Genomic DNA, 14312 nt, shown 5'->3' with positions numbered 1-14312 from the left:
ATTAGCAGACCCTTTCCTCATCCCTAATGAGCTGACAGTCTAGAGACGGACATTAATAGGAATGAATAATTGATCATCTATAATTTAAAGATATGTCCAATCAATCAATCGTATTTATTGAGCGCTTACTGTGTGCAGAGCACTGTACTAAGCGCTTAGGAAGTGCAGCAGAATTAGCAGACCCTTTCCCTGCCCCTAATGAGCTGACAGTTTAGAGACGGACATTAATAGGAATGAATAATTGTCATCTATAATTTAAAGATATGTCCAATCAATCGTATTTATTGAGCGCATACTGTGTGCAGAGCACTGTACTAAGCACTTGGGAAGTACAAGTTGGCAACATATAGAGACGGTCCCTACCCAACAGTGGGCTCCATTATCACCCAATCGATGGCATTTATTGAGCGCTTGCTCTGTGCAGAGCACTGTACTAAGCGCTTGGGAAGTACAAGTTGGCAACATATAGAGACGGTCCCTACCCAACAGTGGGCTCCATTATCAACCAATCGATGGCATTTATTGAGCGCTTACTGTGTGCAGAGCACTGTACTAAGCGCTTGGGAAGTACAAGTTGGCAACATCTAGAGACGGTCCCTACCCAACAGTGGGCTCCATTATCAACCAATCGATGGCATTTATTGAGCGCTTGCTCTGTGCAGAGCACTGTATTAAGCGCTTGGGAGAGGACAATTCATTCATTCATTCAATCGTATTTATTGAGCGCTCACTGTGTGCAGAGCACTGTACTAAGCGCTTGGGTGAGGACAATTCAACAGAATTAGCAGACCCGAGCCGACAAGCTAGAGGGGGAGACAGACATTAATAGGTGAGCCCCCCTTGGGACAACCTGATCACCTTGTAACCTCCCCAGCGCTTAGAACAGTGCCTGGCACATAGTAAGCGCTTAATAAATGCCATCATTATTATTACTATTATCAATAGGAATAAATAATTGCTCATCACTAGTGATTTAAAGAGCTGTCTGTGAGTGTTGTGGGGTTGGGGAGAAGATCAAATTCATTCATTCATTCATTCAATCGTATTTATTGAGCGCTTACTGTGTGCAGAGCACTGGACTAAGCGCTTGGGAAGGACAAGTTGGTGACATATAGAGACGGTCCCTACCCAACAGTGGGCTCACAGTCTAGAAAATCAAGGGCACAGCGGGGAAAGGGGCAGCAGCTGCCCACAGCCACCCACCCCCAGGCCCTGGTGCCCACCCAGTGACACCCCCATCATCATCAATCATATTTATTGAGCGCTTACCATGTGCAGAGCACTGTACTAAGCGCTTGGGAAGTACAAATTGGCACCATATAGAGACAGTCCCTGCCCAACAGTGGGCTCAGCCCCGGGAAGACCCGGCTGGGCGACCCCTACCCAATCAATCAATTAATCAATCGTATTTATTGAGCGCTTACTGTGTGCAGAGCACTGGACTAAGCGCTTGGGAAGTACAAGTTGGCAACATACCAACTTACCCCTACCAGTTACCCCTACGTAGAAAGTGCTTAACAAATAGAGAAGCAGCGTGGCTCAGTGGAAAAGAGCCTGGGCTTTGGAGTCAGAGGTCGTGGGTTCAAATCCCGGTTCCGCCGCTTGTCAGCTGGGTGACTTTGGGCAAGTCACCTCACTTCTCTGGGCCTCAGTTACCTCATCTGCAAAATGGGGATGAAGACTGTGAGCCCCCCGTGGGACAACCTGGTCACCTTGTAACCTCCCCAGCGCTTAGAACAGTGCTTTGCACATAGTAAGCGCTTAACAAATATCATCATTATTATTATTATTATTCTCTGGGCCTCAGTTCCCTCATCTGGAAAATGGGGATGAAGACTGTAGCCCCCCGTGGGACAACCTGGTTGCCTTGTAACCTCCCCAGCGCTTAGAACAGTGCTTTGCACATAGTAAGCACTTAGTAAATGCCATTATTATTATTATTATGATTATGATAACATTTTTAAAAGGCAAAAAAAATGCACAAGAATATCTAGACAACACAAGGAAAAGTTTTCGGGTAGAGCTGGGGGCTGGGGGGCGGATTGAAGCAGCGTGGCTCAGTGGAAAGAGCCCAGGCTTTGGAGTCAGAAGTCATGGGTTCAAATCCCGGCACCGCCGCTTGTCAGCTAGGTGACTTTGGGTAAGTCACTTCACTTCTCTGGGCCTCAGTTCCCTCATCTGTAAAATGGGGATGAAGACTGTGAGCCCCACGTGGGACAACCTTGATCACCTGGTATCCCCCAGCGCTTAGAACAGTGCTTTGCACATAGTAAGCGCTTAACAAATGCCATTATTATTATTTGTTAAACACATACTACGCCATGAAGTCCTGATCTAAGTGCTGGAATAGATGCAAAGTCATCTGGGCCTCAGTTCCCTCAGCTGTAAAATGGGGATGAAGATTGTGAACCCCACGGGGGGACAACCTGATCACCTTGTATCCTCCCCAACGCTTAGAACAGTGCTTGGCACATAGTAAGCGCTTAAATACCATCATCATCATTATTATTATTATTACTATTACTGAGAAGCAGCGTGGCTCAGTGGAAAGAGCCTGGGCTTCGGAGTCAGAGGTCATGGGTTCAAATCCCGGCTCCACCAGCTGTCAGCTGTGTGACTGGGCAAGTCACTTCACTTCTCTGGGCCTCAGTTCCCTCATCTGTAAAATGGGGTTAAAACTGTGAGCCCACCGGGGGACAACCTGATCACCTTGTAACCTCCCCAGCGCTTCGAACAGTGCTGTGCACATAGTAAGAGTTTAACAAATACCATCATTATTATTATCGCAAGGTGATCAGGTTGTCCCATGGGGGGCTCACAGCCTTCATCCCCATTTTCCAGGTGATGTAACTGAGGCGCAGAGAAGACAGAGAAGTGAAGTGACTTGCCTAAAGTCACACAGCTGACAATTGGCGGAGCCGGGATTTGAACCCATGACCTCTGACTCCAAAGCCCGGGCTCTTTCCACTGAGCCACGCTGCTTCTCCAGCAGCGTGATGATGCTGCTGGATGATGATGGGGGGGCCGGTTTTCCGGCCACGCTCCCCCCCGACCAATCCTTCTCGGCCCCAAGGCCCCCATTTGTTGCTCTTTTCCTGCATGTGGCCTGTACTGAGCACCTGTACGCTCCCAGGTGCTTAGTTCATTCATTCATTCATTCATTCATTCATTCATTCATTCATTCATTCAATCGTATTTATTGAGCGCTTACTGTGTGCAGAGCACTGGACTAAGCGCTTGGGAAGTATAAGTTGGCAACAGATAGTTCAGCTCTCGGCAAAGCAAAAAAAAATGTGGCGTTTGTTAAGCGCTTACTTACAGGCACTGTACTAAGCGCTGGGGTAGATAATAATAATAAGAATGGCATTTGTTAAGCGCTTACTATGTGCGAAGCACTGTTCTAAGCGCTGGTGGGGGGGGATACAAGGTGATCAGGTTGTCCCACGTGGGGCTCACAGTCTTCATCCCCATTTTCCAGATGAGGTCACTGAGGCCCAGAGAATAATAATAATAATAATAATAATAATAATAATAATAATAATAACAACAATGGTATTTGTTAAGTGCTTACTATGTGCAAAGCACTGTTCTAAGCACTGGGGGGGATACAAGGTGATCAGGTTGTCCCACGGGGGGCTCGCAGTCATAATCCCCATTTTCCAGATGAGGTCACTGAGGCCCAGAGAATAATAATAATAATAACAACGATGGTATTTGTTAAGTGCTTACTATGTGCGAAGCACCGTTCTAAGCACTGGGGGGGATACAAGGTGATCAGGTTGTCCCACGTGGGGCTCATAGTTTTCATCCCCATTTTCCAGATGAGGTCACTGAGGCCCAGAGAATAATAATAATAACAACGATGGTATTTGTTAAGCGCTTACTATGTGCGAAGCACTGTTCTAAGCACTGGGGGGGATACAAGGTGATCAGGTTGTCCCACGGGGGGCATCATCCCCATTTTCCAGATGAGGTCACCGAGGCCCAGAGAAGCGAAGTGACTTGCCCAAAGTCACACAGCAGACAAGCGGCGGAGGCGGAATTCGAACCCATGACCGCAGACTCCCGGGCCCGGGCTTCTTTCCGCTGAGCCACGCCGCTTCTCGTCTGAGCAAGTCGGGCTGGATACAGCGCGGGGCTCACGGTCTTGGCCCCCGTTTTGCGGGCGAGCAAAATGAAGCGGCGTGGCTCGGTGGCAAGAGCCCAGGCTTTGGAGTTCGAGGTCCTGAGTTCGAATCCCGGCTCCGCCACATGCCTGCTGCGTGACCTTGGGCAAGTCACTTGACTTCTCTGTGCCTCAGTTCCCTCACCTGCCAGATGGGGATTAAGACTGTGAGCCCCACGTGGGACAACTTGATCACCTCGGATTCCCCCCAGCTGTTAGAACGGTGCTCTGCCAATATGTTGCCAATTTGTACTTCCCAAGCGCTTAGTACAGTGCTCTGCACATAGTAAGCGCTCAATAAATATGAAAAAAATAAATAAATAGATGCCGTCATTATTGTTATTACGAGGGAACCGAGGCCGAGGGAAGCGAGGCGACCCGTCCATGGTCACACGAGGGGCAGAGGCGGGATAAGAAACGCCGACTTTCCGGCCGTAGCCGCCGCGCCACGCTGCTTGTCCCCAGAGTCGGTGTTCAAGGAATCATCATCATCATCATCAATCGTATTTATTGAGCGCTTACTATGTGCAGAGCACTGGACTAAGCGCTTGGGAAGTACAAATTGGCAACATATAGAGACAGTCCCTACCCAACAGTGGGCTCACAGTCTAAAAGGGGGAGACAGAGAACAAAACCAAACATACTAACAAAATAAAATCAATAGAATAGATATGTACAAGTAAAATAAATAAATAGAGTAATAAATATGTACAAACATATATACAGGTGCTGTGGGGAAGGGAAGGAGGTAAGAAGGGGGGGATTGAGGGGGGACGAGGGGGAGAGGAAGGAAGGGGCTCAGTCTGGGAAGGCCTCCTGGAGGAGGTGAGCTCTCAATAGGGCCTTGAAGGGAGGAAGAGAGCTAGCTTGCGCTGAGAACGGTGCTCTGCCTGTAGTAAGCGCTTAATAAATGCGATTATTATTGTTATTACGAGGGAACCGAGGCCGAGGGAAGCCGTCCAAGGTCACACGAGGGGCAGAGGCGGGATTAGAAACGCCGACTTTCCGGCCGTAGCGGCCGCGCCACGCCGCTTGTCCCCGGAGTCGGCGTTCACGGAATGCTATCGATGGATGGATGGATGGATGGATCCCAAATCCCCCCCTGTCTCCCCTCCCCAGGACGAAGCCCACTATGGCTCCCGTCCCCTGGCGATGCTGACGGCGGCCTGCGGCGACCTCCACGGCCCCAGCCCGCTCCGGGACTCGGCCCCGCCGCCCAAGCCGGGCCCCAGGAAGGCCTACCCGCCGGGCGGCGAGCTCGGCCCGCCCCGGGCCATGGGCGACCCCTACCCCGGCCCCTTCGCGGGGGCCAACGGGCTGCTGCCGCCGCCCCCCGGCAGCCCCCCGGCCCCGGCGGCCGGCTACGGCGGCGACTACGGCCCCTTCGCCCACTCGTTCGCCGGGCCCCAGGACGGCGGCCTGCTGGTGCCCAAGGCCCACGGCTCCCCGGACGGGCTCCCGGGCGTCTACGCCTCCCTGGACGTGGCGGCCCACCCCTACGGCTCCTGGTACAAGGCGGGCATCCACGCGGGGCTGCCCCCGGGCCCGGCCGGCGGCCCTCCGGCCTCCTGGTGGGACGTGCACCACGCGGGAGGCGGCTGGCTGGGCCCCGGCCAGGCCCCGGCCGCGGGCGACGGGCTGCAGGGGAGCCCGGCCCCGCCGGCCCTCAGCCCCCAGCTGCCCGCCTACGGGCCCGCCGACTTCGCCCCGCTCAACCCGGGCCCCTACCCGGGCCTGGGGTCGCCGCCCCCGCCCCCGGCCGCGATGGGGGGCGGCCAGCACGTCCTGGCCCAGGACGTCTACAAGCCCAAGGCGGCGGGCGACGGGGCCGCGCCGGAGGGCGCGGGGCCGAGGTCGGCCCGGGCCGCCGGGGCGGGGGGCGGCTACGGGGCGGGCGGCTCGGGCCGCTCCACCTGCGACTGCCCCAACTGCCAGGAGCTGGAGCGGCTGGGGGCGGGGGCGGCGGGCCTGCGCAAGAAGCCCATCCACAGCTGCCACATCCCGGGCTGCGGGAAGGTGTACGGCAAGGCCTCGCACCTGAAGGCCCACCTGCGCTGGCACACGGGCGAGCGGCCCTTCGTCTGCAACTGGCTCTTCTGCGGCAAGCGCTTCACGCGCTCCGACGAGCTGGAGCGCCACGTGCGGACCCACACGAGGGAGAAGAAGTTCACCTGCCTGCTCTGCTCCAAGCGCTTCACCCGCAGCGACCACCTCAGCAAACACCAGCGCACGCACGCCGAGACCCCCGGCCCCGCGGACCCCGAGGAGCCCGCCGAGGGCCCCCGCGGGGCCGCGGACCGAGAGACCCCCGCCGGCCCCGCCGCCCCGGGCCCGGCCCCGCCGCCCGCCTCGCCCCCGAGGCCCGGGGAGGGCCGGGAGGCCAGTCCTGAGCGGGGCAGCCTGCTGGAGATTTGAGAGACGCCCCTACCCCGCCTCGGCTGGACCCCCGATCTCTCCCCCTAGGACCCCCGCTCTCCCCTCCTCCTCCTCCTTGACCCTCAGGGCCCCCCCCCATACCCCCAGCTTCCCCCCCTCGACCCCTCACTTAACACCCCCGGCTCCTCCTCGCGCCCCCCGGGTCCCCCCCACCTCCCACCCCGATCCCCCCGGCCTCCTCCTGCCCCCCACCCACGCCATCTCCCGCGTCCTAAAACTATAATTTATTGCGGAGCTCGGGAGAGGGGGATCAGAGAGGGCTCCCCGGAATTGGGGGGCGAGGGGGAGGATCCCTCGGTAGTGTTGAACACACACACACCCCACACCAGGCTTCAGGCCCACCTTCCTCCCGGGGGTCGGGAGAGCGAAACCGGGAAAAATAATTCTATTTATATAAATTATGATGGTGTGCCGGGGCGGTCTGGGGGTTAAGGATTAGAATCCCCTCTCAAAGGCCCTGGGGGGGGTCTCTGATAGTGGGGAGGGGTCCCTCGGACTGCAGTCACCCCCCTGAGGACCCTCTCCCTGCACTGGGATGGGCCTCCCGGGCCGCCCAAGGCCCGGGTGGAACGGCTCGGACGGGGGAGACGAGGTGGGGGGCGGCTATTTCCGCAAAAAAGAAAGTGGGGGTGACCCAGACAGGAGCCCCAGACCTGCCGGGGGGGATGAGGAAGGGGTGTCAGAAGCCGGAGCCCCTAGGAAGGGGCTCTCGATGCCTCAATCGTGACTTTCCACGCCGTTCCGTGCCTTGGGAGCCTCCCGTCGGACTTTGGATCGACCCCCCGGCCCCCTCCAACCTCCACGTTGACCCCCCTCCTCACCCCGGCTTGAAGGGTTAAGGTCTCCACCGGTGGGGGGGCGGGAGATCTCCTTTCCCTGGGCCCCCCCACCCAGGCGGGGTCACGGCCTGGAGGAGTCGTTTTTGTTTAGGGTTTGTTTTTTTTAATTTAATAAATCAAGGTCTAATTTGAGATTGCGTCCCACTGGGAGGATTCATTCATTCATTCATTCATTCACTCGTATTTCTGGAGCGCTTACTGTTGCCAATTTGTACTTCCCAAGCGCTTAGTACAGTGCTCTGCACATAGTAAACGCTCAATAAATACGATTGATGATGATGATGATGCGGAGCACTGGACTAAGCGCTTGGGAGGTCCAAGCTGGCAACACCAGTCAATCAATCAATCAATCGTATTTATTGAGCACTTACTGTGTGCGGAGCACTGGACTAAGCGCTTGGGAAGTACAAGTTGAATAATGTTGGCGTTTATTAAGCGCTTACTATGTGCAAAGCACTGTTCTAAGCGCTGGGGAGGTTACAGTGATAATAACGTTGGCATTTATTAATCGCTTACTATGTGCAATGCACTGTTCTAAGCCAACAGCGGGCTCACAGTCTAGAAGGGGGAGGCAGAGAACAAAACCAAACATATTAACGGAATAAAATAAATAGAATAAATATGTACAAGTAAAATAAATGGGGATGGGGGCGGGGCAGCTCCCCCTGAAATGGGGGAGACACAAATAGGCCCAGAGACACACCGGAGACAATCTCTCCACGCCGCCCACCCTCCTGCCCATCTGCGCCAGCCGAGCCAGTGGGTTATTTATTCGATGGCATTTAAGCTCTTACTAATAATAATAATAATAATAATAATAATAATGGCATTTATTAAGCGCTTACTCTGTGCTGGGGAGTTCCAAGGTGATCAGGTTGTCCCTCAGGGGGCTCACATTCATTCAACCATACTATTCATTCGATCATCTTTATTGAGCGCCTACTGTGTGCAGAGCACTGTACTAAGCGCTTGGGAAGTACAAGTTGGCGAGCACTGCACTAAGCGCTGGGAGGGATAATACAAGCTAATCAGTTTGGACCCAATCTCCGTCCCACTCGGGGCTCACAGCCTTAATCCCCATTTTCGAGGGATTAAGCAAGGCAGGCAGGCAAGATAGTGGCCTACTGGTTAGGACGGGGGCCTGGGATTTAGAAGAGAAGCGGCGTGGCTCAGTGGAAATCAGGCGCTTAGTACAGTGCTCTGCACACAGTAAGCGCTCAATAAATACGACTGATTGAAAAAGCCCGGGCTTGGGAGTCCAAAGACATGGGTTCCAATCTTGGCTCTGCCCCTTGTCCGCTGGGTGACTTTGAGCAAGTCACTCCACTTCTCTGGGCCTCAGTTCTCTCATCTGGAAAATGGGGATGAAGACTGGGAGCCTCCCGTGGGACAACCTGATCACCTTGTAACTTCCCCAGCGCTTAGAACAGTGCTTTGCACATAGTAAGCGCTTACCAAATGCCGTTATTATTATTATCAGCTGCAGGGGAAGGGGCGCGTACAGCGTCGGTGTGGCACGTGGGGATGGGTGCCACATCCCCAGCTTGGTACTTCATTCAATCGTATTTATTGAGCGCTTACTGCGTGCAGGGCACTGGACTAAGCGCTTGGGAAGTCCAAGTTGGCAACATAGAGAGACGGTCCCTACCCGACAGCTGGCTCACAGTCTAGACGAACAGTGCTCTGCACACAGTGAGCGCTCAGTAAATACGATTGAATGAATGGGGGGGGCGGGGAAGGGCCTGCTCCCATGGGATGGCATCCCGTCGTTCCCAAGTTTTCTATTTATTTTATTTTATTTTATTTATTTTATTTTGTTAGTATGTTTGGTTTTGTTCTCTGCCTCCCCCTTTTAGACTGTGAGCCCGCTGTTGGGTAGGGACTGTCTCCATATGTTGCCAGTTTGTACTTCCCAAGCGCTTAGTACAGTGCTCTGCACATAGTAAGCGTTCAATAAATACGATTGATGATGATGATGAAGTTTGGCACCAGGCCCCCCACCCCCAAATCGGCCAGACAAAGCGGCGCTCCGTCCCACAGTGGGGCTGTGTGTGCCCCCTCCCCTCCTTTCCTCGACCCCCCAGGTGTGAAGTGTCCCGGGGGCGGACGGCTAGGGAAGCAGCATGGCTCAGGGGAAATAATACTAATATTAATAATAATAATGGCATTTATGAAGCGCTTACTATGTGCCAAGCACTGTTCTAAGCGCTGGAGAGGTTACAAGATGATCAGGTGGTCCCACGGGGGGGCTCACAGTCTTCCTCCCCATTTCACAGATGAGGGAACTGAGGCCCAGAGACGTTAAGAGACTTGCCCAAAGTCACACAGCTAGTTGGCGGAGTCGGGATTTGAACCCATTTCTAGATTGTGAGCCCGTCTCTAGATGTTGCCAACTTGGACTTCCCAAGCGCTTAGTACAGTGCTCTAAACACAGTAAGCGCTCAATAAATACGATTGATTGATTGATTGATTGCTTAACTCCAAAGCCCGTGGTCTTTCCCACTGAGCCACAAAAGAGCCCGGGCTTTTGAGTCGGAGGTCATGGGTTCGAATCCCGGCTCCGCCACTCGTCAGCTGGGTGACTCTGGGCAAGTCACTTCACTTCTCAGTTACCTCATCTGTAAAATGGGGATGAATCAATCAATCAATCAATCATCTTTATTGAGCACTTACTGTGTGCAGAGCACCGTACTAATCAATCAATCATATTTATTGAGTGCTTACTGTGCAGAGCAATCAATCAATCAATCGTTTTTATTGAGTGCTTACTGTGTGCAGAGCACTGGACTAAGCACTTGGGAAGTATAAGTTGGCAACATCTAGAGATGGTCCCTACCCAACAGTGGGCTCACAGTCAATCAATCAATCAATCAATCGTATTTATTGAGTGCTTACTGTGTGCAGAGCACTGGACTAAGCACTTGGGAAGTACAAGTCGGCAACATCGAGAGACGGTCCCTACCCAACAGCGGGCTCACAATCTAGAAGGGGGAGACAGAGAACAAAACCAAACATATTAACGAAATAAAATAAATAGAATAAATATGTACAAATAAAATAAATAAATAAATAGAGTAATAACTATGTACAAACATATACAGTGGGCTCACAGTCAATCAATCAATCAATCAATTGCATTTATTGAGCGCTTACTGTGTGCTGAGCACTGTACTAAGCGCTTGGGAAGTCCAAGTTGGCAACATCTAGAGCTGGTCCCTACCCAACAGCGGGCTCACAGTCTAGAAGGGGGAGACAGAGAACAAAACCAAACATATTAACAAAACAAAATAAATAGAATAGATATGTACAAGTAAAATAAATAAATAAATAAATAGGGTAATAAATATGTACAAACATATATACATATATACAGTGGGCTCACAGTCAATCAATCAATCAATCAATCAATCGTATTTATTGAGCACTTACTGTGTGCAGAGCACTGGACTAAGCGCTTGGGAAGTCCAAGTTGGGAACATCTAGAGCCGGTCCCTACCCAACAGTGGGCTCACAGTCAATCAATCAATCAATCAATCAATCAATCGTATTTATTGAGCGCTTACTGTGTGCAGAGCACTGGACTAAGCGCTTGGGAAGTCCAAGTTGGCAACATCTAGAGACGGTCCCTACCCAACAGTGGGCTCACGGTCTAGAAGGGGGAGACAGGCAACAAAACAAAACATACTAACAAAATAAAATAAATAGAATAAATAAGTACAAATAAAATAAATAAATAAATAAATGAATGAATGAATAAATAAATAAATAAATAGAGGAATGAATATGTAAAAACATATATACATATATACAGTGGGCTCACAGTCAATCAATCAATCAATCAATTGTATTTATTGAGCGCTTACTGTGTGCAGAGCACTGGACTAAGCGCTTGGGAAGTCCAAGTTGGCAACATCTAGAGACGGTCCCTACCCGACAGTGGGCTCACAGTCTAGAAGGGGGAGACAGGCAACAAAACAAAACATACTAACAAAATAAAATAAATAGAATAAATAAGTACAAATAAAATAAATAAATAAATGAATGAATGAATGAGTAAATAAATAAATAAATAGAGGAATAAATATGTACAAACATATATACATATATACAGTGGGCTCACAGTCAATCAATCAATCAATCGTATTTATTGAGCGCTTACTGTGTGCAGAGCACTGGACTAAGCGCTTGGGAAGTCCAAGTTGGCAACATCTAGAGACGGTCCCTACCCAACAGTGGGCTCACAGTCTAGAAGGGGGAGACAGGCAACAAAACAAAACATACTAACAAAATAAAATGAATAGAATAAATATGTACAAATAAAATAAATGAATGAATGAATGAATGAATAAATAAATAAATAAATAAATAGAGGAATAAATATGTACAAACATATATACATATATACAGTGGGCTCACAGTCAATCAATCAATCAATCAATTGCATTTGTTGAGCGCTTACTGTGTGCAGAGCACTGTACTAAGCGCTTGGGAAGTCCAAGTTGGCAACATATAGAGACGGTCCCTCCCCAACAGCGGGCTCACAGTCTAAAAGGGGGAGACAGAGAACAAAACCAAACATATTAACAAAATAAAATAAAGAGAATAGATCCGTACAAGTAAAATAAATAGAGCAATAAATATGTCCAAGAGACTTGTGAGCCCCTCCGTGGGACCACCTGATCACCTTGTAACCTCCCCAGCGCTTAGAACAGTGCTTTGCACATAGTAAGCGCTTAATAAACGCCATTACTATTATTATTATTAGAACAGTGCTTGGCACATAGTAAGCGCTTAGCAAGTGCCATCATTATTATTATTACGGAGCACGGGTTTGGGGGTCAGAAGGATCTGGGTTCTAATCCTGGCTCCGCCACACGTCCAGTCGCTTCTGTGCTGCAGTTTTCCCTCCTCCGTGAAATGGGGATAAGAGTGTGAGCCCCATGTGGGACAGGGACTGTCCAACCCGATTACCTTGTGTCTGTCCCAACACTTAGGACAGCGCTCGGCACATAGTAGGCACTTAATAAGTACCCTCATCAGAAGAGCCCGGGCTTGAGAGTCAATCAATCAATCAATCAATCGCATTTATTGAGCGCTTACTATGTGCAGAGCACTGTACTAAGCGCTTGGGAAGTCCAAATTGGCAACATATAGAGACAGTCCCTACCCAACAGTGGGCTCACAGTCTAAAAGGGGTAAAAGAGTCAGAGGGACGTGGGTTCAAATCCCGGCTCCGCCAACTGTCAGCCGTGTGACTCTGGGCGGGTCACTTCACCTCTCTGGGCCTCAGTTCCTTCATCTGGAAAATGGGGATTAAAACTGTGAGCCCCCCGTGGGACCACCTGATCACCTTGTAACCTCCCCCCCAGTGCTTAGAACAGTGCTTTGCACATAGTAAGCGCTTAATAAACGCCATTACTATTATTATTATTAGAACAGTGCTTGGCACATAGTAAGCGCTTAGCAAGTGCCATCATTATTATTATTACGGAGCACGGGTTTGGGGGTCAGAAGGATCTGGGTTCTAATCCTGGCTCCGCCACACGTCCAGTCGCTTCTGTGCTGCAGTTTTCCCTCCTCCGTAAAATGGGGATAAGAGTGTGAGTCCCGTGTGGGACAGGGACTGTCCAACCCGATTACCTTGTGTCTGCCCCAACACTTAGGACAGCGCTCGGCACATAGTAGGCACTTAATAAGTACCCTCATCAGAAGAGCCCGGGCTTGAGAGTCAATCAATCAATCAATCAATCGTCTTTATTGAGCGCTTACTATGTGCAGAGCACTGTACTAAGCGCTTGGGAAGTCCAAATTGGCAACATATACAGTCCCTACCCAACAGTGGGCTCCCAGTCTAAAAGGGGTAAAAGAGTAAGAGGGACGTGGGTTCAAATCCCGGCTCCACCGACTGTCAGCTGTGTGACTCTGGGCGGGTCACTTCCCCTCTCTGGGCCTCAATTCCTTCATCTGTAAAATGGGGATTAAAACTGTGAGCCCCCCGTGGGACCACCTGATCACCTTGTAACCTCCCCCCCAGCGCTTAGAACAGTGCTTTGCACATAGTAAGCGCTTAATAAACGCCATTACTATTATTATTATTAGAACAGTGCTTGGCACATAGTAAGCGCTTAGCAAGTGCCATCATTATTATTATTATGGAGCACGGGCTTGGGGGTCAGAAGGATCTGGGTTCTAATCCTGGCTCCGCCACATGTCTACTCAGTGACCTTGGGCCAGTCTCTTCTGGGCTGCAGTTTTCCCTCCTCCGTAAAATGAGGATAAGAGTGTGAGTCCCGTGTGGGACAGGGACTGTCCAACCTGATTACCTTGTGTCTGCCCCAACACTTAGGACAGCGCTCGCCACATAGTAGGCACTTCATCATCGTTATCATCATCAATCGTATTTATTGAGCGCTTACTATGTGCAGAGCACTGTACTAAGCGCTTGGGAAGTACAAATTGGCAACATATAGAGACTTAATAAGTACCCTCACCAGAAGAGCCCGGGCTTGAGAGTCAGAGGGACGTGGGTTCAAATCCCGGCTCTGCCAACTGTCAGCCGTGTGACTCTGGGCGGGTCAATTCACCTCTCTGGGCCTCAGTTCCCTCATCTGTAAAATGGGGATGAAGACTGGGAGCCCCCCGTGGGACCACCTGATCACCTTGTCACCTCCCCAGCGCTTAGAACAGTGCTTTGGGCATAGTAAGCGCTTAATAAATGTCATTATGATGATGGGGATTAAAACTGGGAGCCCCCCGTGGGACCACCTGATCACCTTGTCACCTCCCCAGCGCTTAGAACAGTGCTTTGGGCATAGTAAGCGCTTAATAAACGTCATTATGATGATGGGGATTAAAACTGGGAGCCCCCCGTG

General features: G+C 51.2%; 1 protein-coding gene across 1 annotated transcript; it reads left to right on the top strand.

Moving 5' to 3' along the window:
* Positions 1–5287: 5287 nt before the first annotated feature.
* On the top strand, positions 5288–6580 carry SP7 (Sp7 transcription factor). Its single transcript, XM_038752052.1, has one exon. The coding sequence runs from the start codon at positions 5318–5320 to the stop codon at positions 6578–6580; it is 1263 nt and encodes a 420-aa protein (XP_038607980.1). The 5' UTR covers positions 5288–5317.
* Positions 6581–14312: the final 7732 nt, after the last annotated feature.

Source organism: Tachyglossus aculeatus, chromosome 10 (assembly GCF_015852505.1).
Source record: "Tachyglossus aculeatus isolate mTacAcu1 chromosome 10, mTacAcu1.pri, whole genome shotgun sequence".
In the NCBI taxonomy this organism is placed as follows: Eukaryota; Metazoa; Chordata; class Mammalia; order Monotremata; family Tachyglossidae; genus Tachyglossus; species Tachyglossus aculeatus.
This window is presented reverse-complemented; position numbering and strand designations above follow the sequence as displayed.